The 21,421-nt window shown below is 43.5% G+C and overlaps 1 protein-coding gene across 8 annotated transcripts in view; it reads left to right on the top strand.

The window, feature by feature from the left end:
- Nucleotides 1-21,421, top strand: part of LOC138567561 (uncharacterized) — a 2,466,350-nt gene that overhangs the window by 1,853,344 nt on the left and 591,585 nt on the right. For all 8 annotated transcript variants that reach the window (XM_069645900.1, XM_069645903.1, XM_069645902.1 and 5 more), the window contains one exon: nt 2,862-2,969. In XM_069645900.1, the coding sequence (XP_069502001.1) occupies nt 2,862-2,969 (108 nt within the window). The remainder of the gene's footprint in view (nt 1-2,861; nt 2,970-21,421) is intronic.

The raw sequence follows: 21,421 nt of genomic DNA, 5'->3' as shown, positions 1-21,421 counted from the left end.
TCCCATGGTATGGAGTCTATGTTTGGGGGTCGCTACGACACCCCTGTGGTACGGCACAGAGGGTGCTGTGTACCACACATGTTAAAAAGATGATTCCTATGAGGGTGAGAAAAACCCCATAGACTATAAGCACACAAGATGGCCTAAAACATACACTAGCAATCTGTCGAAGAGTGGGGGAAAAAAGGGTCTCACTCTTAGAAGGAGAGTAAACAGAAACCCTTCCAATCCATCAAAGCTGCTGGGGGACTTTATAGGTAAGGGAAATTAGCATTAGAAGAGAATTCTCCCCAACACTGCCACCTGGTACAACTGTACTCCCTCATCTGTGCCCCTCTGTATCCCACTCCCTGCTGGATATCTGTTATTTTAAAACTGAAAAGCGCTCAATTATGCATCTTTCTTGTTGTAAAGCGCACCGTTATTTATCTGTATTGTTCTATACCTCTGTAAAAGCACTGTCTCAAAGCTAGGTCCGCGCTCAATAAATACCATAATAAAATCATTCTAACTCTGACGTTGTTGATGGGCAGGCTACCATAAGACTATCAGACGGTCCATTGCAACTGCTTTCACTGGACTTGGGTAATGTTAAGCAGTGAAAAGATTGATTGCAGCTTGGAAGAGTTACTTTCTCCATAGAAACATGTTGGTTTGTGCCGAGTAAATAACATGCCAGACTGCACCTGGCATGGGACTAAAATGATAAAAGTGAAGGAGGCATGCAAATCCGTCTGCTGTCTCTGATGTTTAGCATGTCATTTGGGTTTCCAGTGATAGTGTCGCCAATGGGCGAGATTTAATAACGTTTTCACTCTGAAGGAAATCAAGCACTTTCCAAAAATAATATTTGACGCAGTTGTAAATAACATCAGTCCTAGAATATGTTGGGGAAGGCTCAGCGGGGAAAACACACCTCACTGGCAACCTTTTCCTTGCGACATTTTCACATATGACCGTAATTTTCGTGTCAACGGTTTTACAAGTGGTCAGAGCAAAGATGTTCAGCAGTAGAGAGAATTAAGTGTGCTGGACTTATTGTCTAAAGGAACATTGTCATATAGCTGTTAAAATGCTTTGACAGAAACGAAAACAGAATGCAATACAGGTAGTCTAGCGCCACCTGTCAATGGCATGCACAAGCAGCAGCATACACGGTTCGCATCCAGTTGGATTTAAAAAAAAGATTTAAAATTGTATATATGAAATTCTTCACCCGCATTGTTTTTAGTGATTCTTTGAGTGAGAGGATAGATAGATAATATGGCCGTTCCGTATGGTCCCTTCTGGTGCTGTGTGCGTAATTGTCATTCATGCATGAGCCCTGGGGGCCAAAGCAGGGCAGTGCTGAGCAACAGCCACAGGGCCCGGTGGGGGAAAGCGAGTGCTCGTCTCTCGCTGCCGAGGCTTTTCTGTGCAGCCTGAAGCTTGTGCCGGAAATTCTGCAGCCTGTCAATGATTCTTCCACACCGACCTCAGCCCAGACCAAGCTCGCACAAGGAGGTCCCTCCCCTGCTCCATGTTGCGTCTAAAAGAACATCACATGCCCGGACACTGTGCCACATATGCAGTGTTTACGTATTACATCCGTTTTTATAGCCAGACTCGGAAAATGAATATAAATGAGTGATCTGAATAATTGAAGTACATCAATTAAAAGTGGTTATGAAATAAATAATAATTCATATGAAAAAGTGCTGCTCCATTGGAATCTGGCGCTGCATATGTGTTATTAAATAAAGGTGTAGATTGTTCAGTATACCAATGTGGTCTATTTTCTATGGATAGCTGTGTGGACTAACTGCACCTTTTGTGTCAACCTAATTCCTCTTCTTTGAGTTAAGCCCTACTGCTCTGGCTGACCACTTAATTTAAGCAATATTTGGCTTCCCTGTTGGAATGAGGGTTCTTTCCCACCTCAAGTTTAGTGGTTGTACAGTCCTCATTAGTGGGCCGTGTAAAACCTACCTTAAAAGGCAGAACATCAGATTTTGTTGTATTTAGTTTTGTGTAGTGCACATTTTCAACCAATGTGGATATATTGGTGCGATACTGGCGCTGAAGAATGCACAAGAACATATTTTTGTGAAATAGGCTAAAACAAACAAAAATATAGACCATCATATGGAAACAATAACGTAGATCATTGTTGAATGTTCCAGAAAATGGTCCAGAAGAAGAGAGTAGATCGGAAACTGGAACCATCAGCGATGAGATGATTTGCCTATAGCCTCTGGTCCGGCTGAAATGCCTTGCTCCTAGTTACGTTCCACAGACCTATTGTAGACTTGGGGTGCAGGCAGTATCGATCACTGCATGGCAGCTACAGGAAACCCGCAGGGAGTCCTCTGATTATAAAGGGTACAGCAGCATGAATGGATGCCGGTGCAAGTAGGCACTGTTTGAGCTAGCAGCAATACACCAACAGGCCGTTCTGAAGGAGAGCTGCACATTAAGGTAGAAAATAAGTATGTAAAGAAAAGAGGGAGGAATGGAGAGATTGGTCAATTTTTTAGTATGTAAATATTCCTTGAAGTTGAAATAATAGTAGCTGAAGATAAAAGCGAGTGCAACAGCATGTAGTTTATGTACAGGCAATAGCCACAGGAGATGGGGAACTTGTGAAGTAAGAAATCGGAGAAAAATAAGAGAAAGTGCATAGTGCATGCTGGAGATGTATGACAGTTTGAGGAAGCGGGCACTGGTGCTGCTCTTTTTCTCGGGAAACAAGGTGTGTTCATGTGCAGTGATAACTAAAACATCCAAGGAAATGCCATAATCATTTTAAAAAGGACCCTTTATTGTTTGGTTTCTGTGCTTCTAAGACACATGTTTACAGACTGAACAAAATCTTCTTTCAGGAATATGCTTGCACCCTGTAAAGAACTTGCCAGAAGATGACGTCAGGAATCAATCTCCTTCTGTACTGTCCCACAACCCATCTGGATCATTGTCTGGACCAAGCACCAGTAAGTGCCCTGCTCAACCCGTTTGGTGGTCGTCTTGTAATTAGCAGCGCATTTGTTTTTATTTTGGAAATGGCAAAATGTGTATTTTTGAACAAAAACATTTTACATATGACAAAAATTGGCAGCGACACCTCGCAAATACAGTTCTTTAATTTCAGTTCTCATCAACTTTCATTCATATTCAATAACCAGCTTCTTTGCAGGTACTTTAAGTGGCTTTTTCATATGTAGATTTCCTCGGTCTAGGCGCAGTAGTCGGACCACGCGCACCCTCAACGAAGTACCTTCTGTTAAGTACCGCTTAGCCCGTTTTCCTGCTTGAGACGCTGTTTGTTTCTGGCCATCACGGAACCAGACTACTGTGATCCAGTGTCCTGCTGAGTGAAAATATTTTTTAAGTGCTAAGCAACGCCCACAACAGGGCTGGACTTGACATTGCTTCCATAAAAACGTGCTCGCGCGCGCGCCCTCTCAGCGAAGTACCTTCTGTTAAGTACCGCTTTGCCGGCTTTCCTGCTTGAGATGTTGTGTTTGTTTCTGGCCTTCACGGACCCGAACTACTGTGATCCAGTGACCTGCTGAGGTACCAAAGTCTGCCTGCTTCCTTCAACGTTCTGCAAGTTTTCCTTTTGATGAAAAGACTCATTTTCCTTTTGTTTGTTTTGGTTTCAGTGAAAATATTTTCTAAGTGCTAAGCAACGCCCACAAAAGGGCTGACCTTGACATTGCTTCCATAAAAACGTGTTCGCCCGCGCACCCGCACCCTCAGCGATGTACCTTTTGTTAGGTACCGCTTTGCCTGCTTCGCCCGGAGTAGCTGGGTGTAGCTATACCTGTTGGTTTTATTTTTGAATTGGAAAGGCTGTCATGTTACACACTCTTTTTGGGCAAGTCACTTCTGAAGCTCTTAAATAAATACACACGTCTATGTTTAATCATTTATATTCCCTAAAATCAAGTATGCCTGACCATGCCCTCATTTCATCAAAGATGGCAGCCACAGGCAATTTGCACGCAATGTGTAGAACGCATACATCGATTATGCTACTCCTAGCCTTAACCACAAAAAAACATCAAACGCGTCCACAAATGTGAGTAGATTTGAGAGTCTAAATGCTTCTAATGTGCACCTACCTAACAACTTGCCTTTACCTTTTGGAAGTACACGCCTGCCAGGCTTCTTACATTCTCCACCTTGTGTCCCTGAGCGCTTCCATCGAACCGCTCACACTCAGGCTCTTTCCCACAATGTTGTCTCTGTGCCGCATTTGTTATCCGACTCCACCTTGCTTGCAGCTGATGGACCTAGGAATGCAAAATCTACATAACTTCTAACACATATACCAAACTTTAATCATGTAATTCGTGAGTCTCACGAGTCCCTGAATGATAATATCTCCATTCATGCGAGACAATGTGTATCTCCTATATCTATTTGTAGTGAAACTGCACAACATCAAAATTATATTTCCTCAATATGTAGCGCATCTGATGAAGCCTCGCAGTACGTACATCCTACTCCGCCAACCTTCTAGGGCGTTCTCTGATCAGCTTCCTTTGTCGGCTACACCCATGATGTTAGAAATCACTCTTGCTGCTATTAACACCACTATCTTGAGTGTCTTCAAATTACTAGAATGGCTGGACGAAAATGCCTCCTAACAGAACCTCCAGATTAATTCCATATGTGAATGGATTGCAACCTTAAAAAGCTCACTCCCCGTTCCAAGTCCTTCGTCCTGTCTGATTCCGATTATTATTGCAGACGACCCTGTAATTTATCCCACTGTGCCTGCTTTCCCTGGAATCATCCAATCCATTGATGGCGCAAATCGCAGTTCCAAACCCCAATTAGGTGACGCCTCGTGGGTGAGCATACCCTCAAACCAAGAGGCCTTGCCCCAAGAGATTGCAAATGAGATGAGCGAGGCTGTTCCTGAAACACCCTGTCAGCCAACAACCCCTTGCCCTGCTCCTCTCATTCCCCGAAAATGTAAAAAGCAAATGAAAAAGAAATCGATTCCACGGCAATCTGTGATTAAAAAATCTAAAAACATGGTTGCCCCCAAGGTACCAAAAAACTCTATTGTGACTTTTTTTAAAGCTGTTTCCACGGGCTCAAATTTAGAGTCTGACATTACTAAGAAAATTTCGACAATACCACATGATGTCGCTGTAGAGAATGCAGTAGCCGCCCCAGCTCAAAGTCTGCACTACTCCCCATTAAGTAAATTTGTCAATGCCTTGGGAAACCCTGTTGCTGAGATTTTACCAAATTCCCTTCCTTTAATAACAAATGAGCCGTTATCCAAGGCTGTACAAGCGCATAATGCTCACGCTTCTATACCCAAGAAGTCTCTTGCTACTAATTCTCACCTTGCTCACATAAAGTCAACCATCGACGAGTATTTAAAATCTAAAATTCCTGCAATTAATTCCCCCCTTGGAAAAGTTTCCCATACATCATCTCTGGACAACATGAGAGAGATGGTTGACAAGTATTTGCAAACTAAACTTGTACCTACTGCTCCATCTGTCTCAAGCTCATTTAATGTCCTCATTCGGACTGATCAGGCAGTCTCTCCCTTCGTTTCTCTGATGGTTGTCAACCTATGAACACAAATTTTAATCAAGATCCCTCCAATTCCAACTTGGTAGCATTACAAATAAAGAATATTGTTGATGCTTTCTTTGATAAACAAGCGAATGCGAATTCGGGTATCACCCAAATCTATTCAATGATTGATGTCTTGGGCCATGGCCCTTCGGACACACAGGCAATGAGATGCGCTGCCCTTAACACCAATGCCACTGACTCCAACCAAGATCCATGGACATTGAGGCCTTTGGGACCCTCAAAGTCTGCTAGACTGCCCTCTTCCTTTTCTTCGATGTCCCATGTCTCAAATAGCAGGACATCTAACAACTTCATTGAAAAGAATTGCTTCAGTCGACCAACAAACCTGCCTCAAACTGTCACTCTCTTGTTATGAAGTGCAGAGGAGGTACATTTCCCTTATACAACCTTAACAGACAATGTATATTGAACATATTTAATGATGTTGATACCTTAGAGAATGTGACTTCGGGTGACATTGATCTTGTGTAGTTCATAGCTGGCCAGGACTTCACTGTGGTGCGATTATGGATCCCCTCAGCGATAGTTGCAAAAACCATCTGGAATGCGAAACTGTCAATTTTTGACATGGGTTTCCTCATTTCCCAAGATCCTGACGGGTCTCAAACGTTGTTCGTTCCTATGATTCCCTCTTCAACTGGGCCTAATTCATTTACCTCCCAGTGACGCACATGCCATTCTACTAAAAATTCTTCCATTACTTCATAACTACAAAATGTACGAAAGACTAGTTCTGTAACTTTATGTAGTTGGAACACGAGGGGACACGTACATCTTCAGAACTCAATTGACAACTTCACGCACCCCTATGATGATCTGGTCTTTCAAGAGACATGGTTGACCACACCTCCAATATGGGACAATTACACCATCTCTCTTGTACCTGCCATGAGAGGAGATAAGGGACGACCCACCTCAGGCCTCTGGGTGGCAGTTAGTTTAAGTTCCGATTATTCCGTTGAACCTTGGGTTACATTTGACACCTTTGTACAACTGGTCAAATTAATTGGTTCTTGTGGCAATATTGCCCTATTCAACATCTATCGTAACCCGTTGAGAGTTCCTAACATATTTTTTCAAGAGCTTTCTGATATGTTAGAGATAGTTGCTCTCTCAAAAGATACTACAGCAACCATATTAGTTGGCGATATCAATATCGATTGCTTAAAACCTAAAAACGATGTTGCCATGCAAGAGGCATTAACGTGGTCCACCTTTATGTTGAAACGAAATCTCAAAATGGTCACTGGAGCTGTGCTAGGAGATTTACCAGCCGTCACTACCTGGTACAGGGATAAACTTGACAGCACGATCGACTATATATACGTTGATTCAAACTTATTCCAAAACATAATTTCCTTAGTTATTACATCCCAGCCCCATAGTGATCACAACCTGTTCTCTCACATTTTCGAGGCTAGTCCTGCCACCAACTACACACAGACAATGGTATTGTCAACCACTTACGATTAACCAGGTTGGAACCTGGTTTTCTTGGTCGCCTAACAAGCTTTATGATCTCAATAATCCTGTTGCCCGATTGCCATTTGACAATATGAAGTTGGAGTACACTCACATTCTTCAAAAATTTCAAAACAATATTTTAACCATGAAATCAAAGCCAGTAACCCATTTGCATTCTTTCCATATAGAACTGCATAACAAAAGAGCCATGTATAGAAAAGAACGCAAGACATTGCTCTCTTCTTCCTCTATTCATCGAATTGAAGCCCTTAAAACGGCCAAATGTAGGTACATGAACTGGGTTCATGCACGTAAATCCATCCTTTTTCAGCACGATAGTGAAATCATGCTAAACACTCTTGCCTCTAAAAGTTATGCGGCTATTTGGAAACTTCTCAACTATGCAAATTGTTCCAATCAACTTGGATCCCAGGCAAACGGAGTACAAGAGGATCAATGGATCTTGTATTTCTCTAAGATGTATGCTGATCCCCTCTTTGACAAGTTTACATACACTATGGAGACTAAAACCAAGTGGCTCCTAGATTGCGACATTGAATCCATCATCTATTATATAAAACTCGCTAATAAATCTAGAGCAGTTGGTCCGGATGGTCTAAGCAATAACATGTTGAAGATCAATCCAGAGCAATGGGTGCAAATTTTGAGCATATACTAACTATAAAAAGTCTACCTATTTCTTGGCACACGTCCATCATTGTGCCAATCTTTAAAAAGGGGAACCGGTCTTTACCAACAAACTACAGACCCATTGCTCTACTTGATACTCCGGGGAAAATCTTTGCCAAATTTGTACCTGGAGATTTTTGTGCCTGGACTTTGAATAGACACCAACGAGATCCTTAACAGTCTGGTTTTATTGCAGGTACGGGCACGACAGTAAACTTGTTTTTTCTTAATGCATTAAAATTATAATTTAATTCCCAAAAACAGCAGATCTACTTTGCCTTTGTAGATTTACATTTGGCATTTGACTCTATTTCCAGAGTTAAACTCATGGCAAAACTTGCCAGAGATAAATGCCCCTCCACGCTCACCGATATAATTTATAATTTTCACTCTTTCACTTCTGTCCAAATCAGAATTGATCTCAATGGTTTACTTTCAAGACCCATTCTTACATCTCACAGGCTCAAACAAGGCTGTCTATTGGCCTCTGCCATATTTAACTATTTCATTCATGACATCAAATACAACTTTAAATCTGTGTTGTCTGAGTCTCCCAGAATTAATGGAGTTCCCATAAAGGCTGTCATGTATGCTGATGATATTGTTTTAATATCTAAGACTCCTTGTGGATTGCAAAAACTGTTATCAACCTTTGAAGCATACATAGTCGAAAACAAACTCAAAGTAAATACTGCTAAAACACAAGTGGTCATGTATAATTCTAACCGTGGATGTCATACCATGAAGAACTGGACCATTGATAACGTAAAATTATCAATTTTCCCAGCATATACATATTTGGGTGTTATTTTTGAAGCCATAGCAAAATCTACGAAACATCTAAGTCAGATTGATTCCAAACTCATATCCGCTACCTCTCAGGCTCGCATTCTTCTTGCTAGGTATGGGAAATTTTCAGTCACTCCTGCAGTGACCTTTTGGAAAATGAAGGTCATTTGCACGATCCTGTATGGCTTAGAAACAGGGTCTCCACCGTCTGCTCTCACCTTTGACAAATGGGAAGCAACATTTTGGCATAGAGTATTGCATCTGCCTCAATGTATTCCCATCTCGTGGTTACGTTATGAATTGGGCACCACTTCCTTGGTTGCAATTTATTATTGGAGGCAATGTGCATTCTTGAGAAAGTGCCTCATTTAAACTAAAACAGAAACTCTGTTAAAAATGCTTTCAAACTATATGTTTAGCACTGAGCATCCATTTTTACACAAATGGCTCATTTCTACGTATAAGAACCTGGCACACACGGACATTACAATTGAACTTCTAACTTCAAATCCAGATAAAGCTAAACAAAAAATCTATCAAATGGACTGGATCGACAATCAGAATAAATATTTGACATACAGAAATGCTACCAGCCAACGATGTCCTCCAAAATCTAGAGGCGTCATAGAGAAATATCTGTCTAAAGCTCCATCTACTTAACATAGACAATCAATTTTGCGCTTTCGTTTCCATATATGGCAGACCAGAGATTTGCTGTGTTCACGTAAAGTCCTGTCTATTGATCAAAATATTTGTCGCTTCTGTAATACCACTGATATTCCTGAGTCATTAGAACATCTTATCACTCAATGTCCCCTGTTATATACTAGGAGACAAACACATTTTAATAAGTTCTGTTCTACTTTTGCCATCATGGAACCAAGTCAATGGTGGTCACTCATTTATGGTTCCTGTCCTTTGGCTCTACAGATAGCAACTGTAAATGTGTTGACATCATTGCAATTAGACATTGTCTGAAATTTCCTTGCTTCATGGACACTTTATGTTAATGATACACTGTCTCTAATCTTTGTTAATTCGTGGCACTTTGAATGTTTTTTTAGATAGTATCCTTTGTTAATTTTCATTTGATTATTTTATGTTCTATTGTGTTATGTTCTGTTTTCTTTTATAATGTAAATTGTAAAATGTAAAATATGACTGACATTTGTATATATTCACATTTGAATCTCTTAAATGTATATTGAAAAGTAGATTGAATTCAACTAAATCAATAAAACATTTATTTTTAAAAGTTGTCAGACCACACGGACGACCTATTACAGGACACGCAACCGAGACACCTGTCTTGCCTCTGCTTCCTTTTATGCACGTTGTCACTGTTTCAGCTCTACAGTGGTGCCTGCTTGTTTCTCAATTCACATCCTCAATGCTTTATCATTGCTTGCTTTGCCACTATTCACTTGTTGCACTTTCACATATTCTTATGGCTTTAGCCAATGCTTGTTCTCTCAAATTCCACCAAAACTGCTTTCATTCAGCTCAGTATTTAACAGTACTTGCATTTCATTCGGTTCTGTCTTCAAAAGTGCTTGCTTTCATTCAAATCGGTATTCAAAAGTCTTTGCTTCATTGCTTTCATTCAAATCAGTATTCAAAAGTACTTATTTTCCTTTGGATCAGCATTTATTAAGGTTTGCATCAGTGTCACATGCTCGCCTGTTGCCCCTGTGTTCCCCTTTCTAGGTTTCCTCACCGGTCGCTGCTTACGCCACTCCAGCGAGGCTTCCAGCCGCCACAATCTCTCTTGCTCTCGTGTGGAGCCTGGCTCTGTCTCTACAGTGGCTCTCCGTGGCTTTGCTTGCGCCACCGATGCGACCCTCTCGCAGCCCGGGCCTCACAATGAAGCTTTGCCTGGTGACACCGGCGCCTGTTCCGTAGTTCGCGGCAGGCCTCTAGCTTCGTTCAGTCTTGCTTCCCGCTGCATACACTCAGCATCGTACTGGGGCTCGCAAGCACTCCATCTGCCATGCCTTTCCAGAGAGGTTTCACTCCTCCGGCAGTCCATAGACCTGCTTCCACATCTGACTCCATTTTCACTGCATTTGCTGCATTTAAATTTCCCACCGAGTTGATTAGTCCAAAAAGGACTAGACCGCTCATTGCTGACTTGCAAGTTCTGAATTGCTCTTGCTTGCCTCCTCCTCTTCCCAGTACCTAACTGTTGTCTATTGGGAAATGATTTACAGGAAAAGTAGGGAAGGGATTTACAATAGCCAAAGGCTTGGGGAACATTGGGCTCATGGTGAAAGGGAAATGGGGGGATACCATGTCTCACCCACAGGTGCCTCATCTCCACTCCCTAAGTCTCCTCCACCCAGGTAGTCCTACCTCGCATTTCCACCCCCGAGGTCAGGATCCAATAGCGATTGCCTTTCTCTGGCCACCCAATAGGAGGATATACTGGGGAAAGAAGTGAGGGCGCCCTCAGATTCCTCACAGATGTCAACTGTGATGTCATCATTGTGGTCATAGGCTGCACAACAGGGGGTACAAAGTTAAGGTGGCTTTAGCTGAATTTCATAACATCCCTGTAACTAGTTTTTTCTTGAATTGTAAAGGTTTTGTTGTTCCATAAATATTTTCTGCACCATTGCGCATGGCCTTTGGCCAAGGCCAGTGGCCACAGCCTTCGGCGGTGCCCTCTCTGTATTTTAAAACATTTGTAAACTATCGCTCCAAGACATTCATCAATCACAGACTGATTGTGATCTTTTTTTACAGTGGTATTGTTATGCATAAAAGATGGCAGGCTTTGAGAACTCACAATTTTTTTAGGCAATGCGCAGTGAGATTAAATGGTTTGCCAAGGATCATACACTTTGGTTAAGCAGTGTGCTACAAGTCCCTTGCTTTATGGCCCATCTCTTGGTGACTGTTGTAATACATCGCACAACCCGAACTAACCGCATTTAAGCAGCACGGAAAAGGGAAAAAAATTGACCAGCTGCAATAATAACATATGCCCAGGTACTTTTCCCCCATAGCGAAAATCAAAAGCTGGCACCCATGAATATACGCACCGTAAATGAGCATATATCTTAAAATGAAATATACAAATGTAGTTCAATTGACCTTTCCTTTAGAAGAAAATGCGCAAGACAAAATAGCATTGGACTTTAAAAAATTAAAAAAGAATGAATAATGCTAGAAAAATAGCATGTGAGAGGAAATGTTCCAATAAATATGCTGGCAAAGTATAAAAGGTGCTCACCTTTTAAACCCAGCAATCTGTAGTGAAATAGTCTCTGAAAAGCAAAATCCCAATACGAACCAAGTGCTTGTGGGTAAGCGTCTGTACTGGGCACATGACAACATGAGTAAAATCCTGGTAGCCAAATACTTGCGCAAGCTTGCTAACCTTAAAAAAATAAATAAATTAAAAAAAAAAAGGTGTGTCCGCCCTCTGAAAAGAAGTTACGTTGTGTACCCGCATGTGTCCTTTACTTGTACCCTGAAAAACGACAATCAGGGGTTAATAACTGCACTGGTGTCCAGGATTGCAACCTCTCTTGCCACATCCTGGGCAAATACTCATGGCTTACTTGCCCTCTCATAGTTTCCCCTCCTCACCCCCATGTCTGGCTTTCAACAATACTCTGCTTTATAAAGAGAACTTGAAAAGTACACATGCCATAGTGTCAATCAAATATATAAATCCTTATAGGACCATGATAGGCAAAAAGTGCACAATTGTGGCATTATTCCATCCATCTTCACTGGGAGACTGCAGATACCAGAATGCAATTCGGTAAAAGGCAAGAAAATGGTCTCTGAGCTCTCAGAGCACTGGGAACATAGAAGATCTTTAAACCATATGTGTATGTATGGTAGGTTGCAAGTGTTTTAAAATACAGAGTGGGCATGAATGCCATGGCTTGTGGTCTGGTAGTGTTTTAAAATGGACAGTCGCCGTGCCCACTGCCCATGGACTGAGGCCATGGCTAGTGGTCTGGTAGTGTGTTGGCCATTGCCAAAGGCCATGACAGCCGAGCGCAAGTCCCCGACCTCGGAAGGTCGTCCGGCAGGGCGGCTATGGGGAAGACCCCCGGCGACACAAGCGCTACCCACAGCACTTCCACAAAGCACATGAAGTCCAACCGAGACTCGACGCGCACGTCAAGTTCTCGGAAAGAGGCACATAGAGAACGGTCCGAATCGGTGTCCTCTGGGCGTTCTCGATCTAGATCGCCGCATGACTCCAGGCAATCATCCACTGTTGCTAAGAGTGCCTCGATCCCCAAGGTAACGGAAGTTCGATCATCGGAAGACGAAGCCGACTTCCATCCCCAGACCGCACTCCAGGAGTCTGCGCCCGCAGACCGCGTAACGGCAGCACCCGAGACGCTACCTCCATGTTCTAAAGATAGGGACACTACCCCCGAACCTCGACGCCAGGTGTCGGAAGGTGCCGGAGGGGCGAAAAAGCAGGGAAAACACTTTTCTGCCCACGGGGAGGGGGGAAAACAACAAAGGAAGCAGTCTCAGCCTCCTCACACACCTCTAAAACTTTCCACTCCACATAAACAGACAGACAAGTCCCAGTCTTCTGTTATCCCAAGGACCCCTGCTAAAACCAGTAAGTCTAGTCAGGATAAGGCGGAGAAAGTCCCAGAAAGGGTCATTCCCAGTTCTAGAGAATGGTCTAGTGATGACATAGACAGGGTTATGTCAAGGATGTCATCATTGGCAGATTTTTACGCAAAAAACCCTGAACACTTTCTCTCCTATACTCCCGACGGGTCAGCACCCTCAGGCTCTAAGGATCCAATACCTCCAAGTAAGAAGTCCCGGTTTGAAGCCCCAACACGCTCTTCGGACCCCTTCTATATACAGCCCTACTCTCAAAATCAAGGGCATACATCCTTTTGTGAGGATCCAGATTTGGGCATGTTGGAAGAGCAAACTGGTACGGGCTACTATGAGGATGATGAGGACCAAGAAGAGGAAGACCCTGAGACCTACAGAGTAGATTCCCCGGTAGAGAAAGAACCCCCGATTACCGACTCCCCTGTCGACAATCAACCTCTCCTGAATGAAGTTCTGTCCCGAGCGGCAGAACATTTCTACATTGACACCCAGGGTGCTCAAGAGGAGAGGGACTTCGCCGAAGAGTTAGTGGGAGAAAGGAGGCCTATTGCTCAGGCCATCCCTATCTTTAAGTCTATTCAGAGAAGAATAGACCCTTCACTTTTAAATCCTAACCTCACCAGAGCAGTGAACCCCAGGATTGAGAAATTTTTCAGGGCAGCCCAATCAGACCCACTGTATATAAGGGGGCAGCTGAAACCAGACTCCCTGGTTGTTACAAACACCCTTGTCATCGTCCGAAGCTCCTCCCGACAAGGAGAGCAAGAAACTGTATGGTTTGGGCAGGAAAGTAGCCTCCACTTCCGCCTACCAGGCAAGGATTGGCAACTCCACCACCCTGTTGGCCAGCTACAACTGCCATCAGTGGGAAGAAGTCGCGGCACTCATAGACTCTGCCCCAGAACCCTTAAAGAGCCAGTTGGCACAAGTTGCGGCGGAGGGAAGAGCCGTGTCCGGTTGCATTTTAAAAGCAACCTTTGATGCCGCGGATAACGCCAGCAGATTGATAGCAGAAGGAACTGTTATCAAGAGACACGCTTGGTTACGGCAGTCTGGATTCAAAGCTGAAACCCAAGCATCATTGTTAGATAAACCGGTGGAGCCGGATCTGTTGTTTGGTAAGACGGTCGAGGACGCGCTGAAAAATGCCAAGGACGAGTATGAGACACTCAACTCCCTAGGCCAACTAACCAATAAACCCCTAATCAGAGAGGGAATGGCAATTTTCTTCGCCCATGCGGCCAAAATTCCCAGAGAGGATCTAACTATTCCCAGGGGCAGGGTACACCGTGGAACAATAATACCCAACAGTCTACCCAGGGTTACGGCAGGGGTAATAAAAGAGGACGTGGTAAAGGTAGAGGCAGTCCCAGTAAAGGAGGCGGCACGCCTCCACCAAAACAGTGATGCTCCATTCAGGGTCCCTTCTCACGCAACCCCAGTAGCGGGACGCTTTTCCAACTTCACCCAAACTTGGGAAGGGATCACATCAGACAGATGGGTGCTGTCCACAGTATCCGCAGGGTACTGCATAGAACTGTTAGAGCGTCCCCGAAACCATCCTCCACGACAAAGAATACATTCTTTGGAACACCAGAAAATCCTCCTCGAGGAGATCGTCAATCTGCTAGCAAAGGACGCGATAGAACTCGTCCCGGGACACCAGGTAAACAAGGGTATTTATACAACTTACTTCCTTGTGCCAAAAAAAGATTTGACAATGCGCCCAGTATTGGACTTACGGCCTGCAAACAAGTATGTCAAGCCCCAAAAATTTTGCATGACTACTCTCCAAGAGGTAATCCCCCTGCTAAAAAAGGGGGATTAAATGGCAACATTGGACATGAAAGATGCCTATTTTCATATTTCCATGTTCCCAGCGCACAGAAAGTACTTGCGCTTCAAGGTGGACAGTCGGCACTACCAGTTCAAGGTACTGCCCTTCGGGATAGCTTTGCCTCCAAGGGTATTCACCAAGGTACTGGTGGTGGCGGCAGCACACCTACGCAGGGAGGCAATCCCGGTGTACCCTTACCTGGACGACTGGCTCATCACGGGGAAGACCCCAGTAATTTGCAGAACAAACATTCAAAGGACAATCTACCTCCTCTTCGAATTGGGCTTCTCAATAAACGAGAAAAAGTCAAGTCTGGTGCCAAGCACCTCCAAACAGTTCCTAGGAGCTATCCTAGACTATCTCTGAGGAAAGAATTTGGAATATACTGCTGCAAATTCTGCAATATCAGTCCGGTCGCCAGATAACGGTACGCAAAGCAATGCGGTTGCTGGGCATGATGGCATCATGTATTTATCTGGTCCCCCACGCGCGCCTGCGTCCCATGCAGGAATGGTTGGCGAAACAGTGGTCTCAGACAAATGGTCAGTGGGAAGATCTAGTGGTTGTTTCGCCAACACTTGTACAAAGCCTAAACTGGTGGACAAGAGAAAATCTGTCCAATGGGAAACCCTTTTACGATCCCGAGATACAGACGGTAGTCACAACCGATGCATGCCTGACAGGGTGGGGAGCTCACCATCTCCACCACACAGCTCAGGGTCTCTGGTCTCACTCAGTGGCCAAGAATCACACCAACCTGCTAGAGCTTCTGGCAGTATTCAGAGCGCTTCAAGCGTTCGAGCCCTACCTGCTAAATCTGTCAGTTCAAATCCGGACGGACAGCAGTATCGCCATGTTTTACCTGAACAAGCAAGGAGGGACTCGTTCGCCAAATCTGTCCAAGCTTGCCCAGAAAATGTGGGTATGGGCACTCAGACGGAACATCTTCCTGTCATCACAACATGTTCCAGGGGATCTCAATTCTCTAGCGGATGCTCTAAGCAGAGACCCCCTCCCAGAAGAACACGAATGGTGTCTACACAGAGAAGTCAAAGAAGATATCTTCTCTCAGTGGGGTTTCCCCACTGTAAACCTATTCGCCACAAGCGAAAACAGACAATGCCCAGGATTTGCATCCAGGTTCCCCCAACCAGACTCCCAGGGGAACGCCCTGTGGATGAACTGGTCAGGAATGTTTGCGTACGCTTTTCCACCAACTCCTCTCATCAGGAAGGTGGTCAACAAGATGAACAGAGAATCGATGACGCTCGTCCTGGTTGCTCCCATGTGGGCGAGACAACCGTGGTTCCCACACTTAAGCAGATTAGCGGTGTGCAAACCCATCAAACGTCCGCCTGGTACAACCTACTGTCCCAGCACCAAGGTCAAACAGTGCATCCTCAACCCAACTCAATGAACCTGGCAGCATGGCTCCTGAGATCATAGAGTTCTGATATCTCAATTTACCACAGAGGTGTATGGACATCCTAAAAGAATCTAGGAAGCCAAACACGAGTCACTGCTACTTTGACCAATGGAAGAGATTCGTTATCTGGTGCCAGAATAAACAAATCAACCCAGTTGATTGTACTCCTTCCACATGCTCCACCTGCTGGATGCAGGACTGGTTTTTAACTCACTGAAGGTACACCTGGCAGCTCTGTCGGCATACACCACTTCCCATAACAAGGTGTCGTGGTGGAAAGTACCAGTAGTTAAAGCCTTCATGGAAGGAGTAAAGAGACTTCACCCTCCTATTTCTAACCCACCACCAGGATGGGACCTTAACGTGGTGCTATTTAAACTCATGGGCCCCCCATTCGAGCCCATGCATAAAAGCAGTCTCAAACACCTGACTTATAAGACGGCCTTCTTAGTAGCAATTACATCTATAAGAAGGGTCAGTGAAATTTAGGCTCTGTCAGTGCAAGATCCCTTCTTTACTGTCCATAAAGATAAACTGGTTTTACGCACACACCCTAGGTTCTCACCTAAGTTTTTCTAAATTCCACGTGAACCAGTCCATCGAGCTTCCGGCTTTCTTCCAAGACCCACAGAGCTCGGCTGAGGTGAAACTACACACCCTAGAGGTGCGTAGGGCGGTCCTCCACTATGTAAACAAGACCAGACCGCTAAGGAAAACAGACCAACTGTTTGTCTCCGTAGCTACAGGCAGAGAGGGGGATCGCGTCTCTAAAGGTGCCATCTCTAAGTGGATTATTAACTGTATCCAGCTGTGTTACTCCCTTTCTGGAAAAACTCTGCCTTTCACGCCAAGAGCCCACTCTACAAGAGGCATTGGGGCCACTCTGGCTTTCATTGCAAATGTCCCCCTTGACACCATTTGCAAAGCAGCTACTTGGAGCTCTATTCACACTTTTACTCAGCACTAACACTTTTACTCAGCACTACTGCATTGACACCCATTCCAAGACAGATACCCAAGTCGGCCTATGCACATCATGTGAATCTAAGCAGATACAAGCATCAGAAATAGGATTACGGTGAGTAATGTATCCCATATATATGTATAGGACAAACAAAGTTGGCCTGTTGAATAGCGCTCTGCGTCATTATATAGCTGGTGCTACAGGGCTAAGTCAGCCAGAGTATGTATTGCAACAAAAACGGTCTCCCACACCTGTGGATGTGATAGCCTGGGGGGAACAACAGAAAATTGCCCAAGCACACATAGAAAGTACTTGATAAAATTAGTTTATTACATGTATTGCATCACAACATAGTAAAAACAGATCAGACTAACAGGTAGCTTATCTTGGTGAACAAGGAAAGAAACACTCATCAGTTGGGGTTCAAAAATGCCACGCGTACCGCTCATTATCATTATCATCCGCTTGAAGCCCTAAACCAAGTGCAACTCTTGGTATGACTGACATAGCTAGCCTTACACGCAAGTGTAGGGTAGCTGAGAGGAAATGGCGGGCTTCTTGTACATCCTCTGACAAACTGGCCTGCCGCCTTCTCCAAAGACAGTACCGGCTCCTTGTCCGAACTAAGAAGAGAGCCCACATCCAAGCCTGCGTCTCTCCGGCATCTAAAAACTCGGCTGAACTTTTAAAAATCTACAAGGAGCTGGCAAACCCTGCTGCAGTCTATACCTCTCCTGTCACCTCTGAGGCCCTTTGCACGACCCTTGCCTCTCATTTCATCTCAAAAACCCAGGATATCCTGTCTACCCTCTTGTCCTCACCCCTTCTCTATCTGCTACCTCTGGCCCCCCTGCAGCCCCCCTCTCCCTCTTTCTCTTCCTTCCCTCTGTTCTCAAGTCTGATCTATGAAAGTCTTGTCAAAACAGGTTCTTCCATATTCGTCTAAAACCATCAAGGACCATATTGACACCCTTGCTCCTGCTCTGGCCAAATTCTGCAACCTCTCCTTCACCTCTGGAGCCTTCTTCACCCCTCTTATGCACTCTTATGCACCCTCTTCTCAAGAAACCCACAGCCGACCCCTCATGCCTGGCTAACTATCGCCATATCGCCCTCACTCCTTTCCTGGGCAAATTCCTGGAAAAGCTGACCAATTCTCAGCTTAATCTCCACACTGATTCTGTTAGTTGTCTTCATGACCATCAGTCTGGCTTCAGATCTGCCAGAAGCACAGAAAATGCTCTCCTGAACATCCGTGAAGACCTGCTCTCTAACCTTGGTTCTAATATCCCTTCTGTCCTCATTCTCCTCGATCTCTCCTCTGCCTTTGTAACTAAATCATGAGCTAATGAACGGCGAACAGAATTTTTTACAATCGTAGCAGATATGCATTATTAAATATGTGGCCGCTAATGCCTCATGAAATATCGGAGCAGGGCAGTGGAGTAACTTTTCAGAAAATGTTGGGAAGGGGGGGTCATGACATCTGAAGAAAAAGTGCCCCAGCCAAATGAATGGGGACAAAATGGTGTGCCATGAAAGTATGGGGGTGGGGGCCAACTTTCGCCCCTAAAATTATGCCCATGGAGCAGGGGCAGCCAAGCCCTAAATCTGGTGAGTGCAAAAAATGAATTGAGCAACAGCAACAATATGACATAAAGTTTGTAAAGTGACAGACATTCTATCTGTTCAATAAACATCATGGTGCGGTCACAATAAAATAAAGTAATTGCGACTCTGTCCATGAGGCCAATTCTCCATGGCCCATATAAGAGTACCTGTACAAAAACGTATAATACAAATTGTGGATGGTAGATCCTCCTCAGCCAAGGACTTAAAATGTTGTTATAATAAAGTGCTTGAGCATTCCAAATAGTGAGAACATAATACAACCTTCTCACATAGGAAATGTTGCTTTAAAATAGAGCATAGTTAAGGTGACCTCAAACCTTTTGCCACAGAAGTAGTTGAAAGAGAAGTGACCTAGATGTTTGATACCTTCAGATTAATAGCCTCAACCTAGCAAGTTCTTATTGTTCCTTCAGTAACACTCAATGCAACAGATATCATAGGGTGTATGAGCATGTAAATATTACAAATATGCAAAATCCACTCTCATAAAGTGCAAGTGCATAAGTATGTAAACATTTCAATGTGCAATATCCAATGTCATAAAGTGCTAGTGAAAATATAGCCTAAGGCAAAATAGGTCCACAGCTTCAATGAGGTCACTGCATGGATTCTAGATATCTAATGATTTAAATTCAGAAACACGTAAATTTTAGAGTCCACATTCAGCCCAAATGTTCTTAAGTGTTAAAGCATATTAGTTTGGCTTCTAATTGACGCAAATTTAGTTCTCTGTTCCCCTTTCATTTATGTTCTGGAATGTGAGCTAAACCCAGATAAGTCCTGTCTCGCACATTCCAATTGTGCTTTTCCATGAAGTGTTGGGTAAACAGATAGCTCAAATCCCCATTTTTTATGGCTCTGTAGAGTTGTAGTATCCTTAATTTCAGAGGGCCAATTGTGGATCCAATATATTTCAAACCACATCTGCACATGACCACATATACCATACACTAAGTTAAACAGGTATTTTGTGTTTGCGAACCCACAATTTGCCATCTGGGGTTTTAAAAGGTTCTCTGGATACAAAATCACACATTTTTCCTTTTGAATTTTATTTTAATCCCATAGTCTATGCTTCTTCTGACAGTGACTTGGCACTATAGCTATACCAATCATACTAGGTGATAGTATACTTTTAAGACTAGGGGCTCTATAAAAGTTGACTTGAGGGGAAGAGCCTAATACTTTGTTCAAAACCTTATCACTAATGAGTATTTTCCAGTGCTTATTCATAATGGCTCTTACCCCCTCAGCTTGATGTGTGTAATCAGTGATAAATCTGATAACTTCATCTTTTGGTGTGGGTCTAGCCTTGAAGAGATCAATTTAGTTACTCTTTTCTGCTTTTCTGTATTAGTGGGCTATGGTGGTAAGCTTGTATCCTCTGTTGATAAAGCGTTCACCAATCTTTTTGACCTCTTGATGATCTTGCTCTTTTATGCATATACGTTTAGCTCTGAGGAATTCTCTGTACGGTATAGTCCTTTTTAGAGCCATAGGGTGATGTCTATTGGCATGGAGAGTGGAGTTGGAACTAGTCTAATTTCTATATAGCATGGATGATATTTCATTCTCAATGATTTGGAATTTGATAACTAGAAAACCCAGTTCCTTCTCACTCACAGTGGTCATTAACTGTAAATTCATATTTCTATTGAGAATATCAATATACTTGGTAAGGCAGTCTTCAGAACCATCCCATATAATGAAAAGATTGTCTATATAACAATACCCTATCACTATATGTTGAGTATAAAGCTTCAAATCCTCCCTCCATGCCATCTTTTCTTCCCACCAACCCATATATAGGTTCACATAAGTGGGAGCCATGCACGAGCCCATAGCTGTACATTGTGTCTTCCTGCATGTGCAGTCATCATAGATGAAAAAGTTGTGCTCTAGACAGAATTGTAACATCTCAATCAGCATTTGGTTATGCTGTCGATAACTCATGGATCTAGTTTCCAGATAGTATCGGCATGCATTGAGACCATACACGTGCCTAATGGGTGTATATGAAGACATAACCTCAAGCGATACAAGCAAATATTGGGGTTCCCAATTGATATTATTCAATTTGGTAAGTAAATCAGACGTATCCAGAGTATGCAAGCTCAGACTTATGACAAAGGGTTGGAAAAAATGGTCCAGAAATGTCAAGGTGTTTTTAAGAAGACTATTAATGGAGGATACATTGGGCCTACCAGGGGGCAAATAAAGATTTGTATGTATTTTAGGACTGAAATAAATCAAAAGGTTCATGGGATGGTTATTTTTGAGGAACAAAAACTCATCTTCATTAATGAGCTCTTTGTCTAACCAATTCTTAAGGAATTCATAGATCTTTAGTGTCCATCAGAGTGGTCTCTTCTACCACCTCATAACATGTTACATCATTTAG

This window comes from Ambystoma mexicanum, chromosome 2p (assembly GCF_040938575.1).
Source record: "Ambystoma mexicanum isolate Mex_15411 chromosome 2p, UKY_AmexF1_1, whole genome shotgun sequence".
NCBI lineage: Eukaryota > Metazoa > Chordata > Amphibia > Caudata > Ambystomatidae > Ambystoma > Ambystoma mexicanum.
This window is presented reverse-complemented; position numbering and strand designations above follow the sequence as displayed.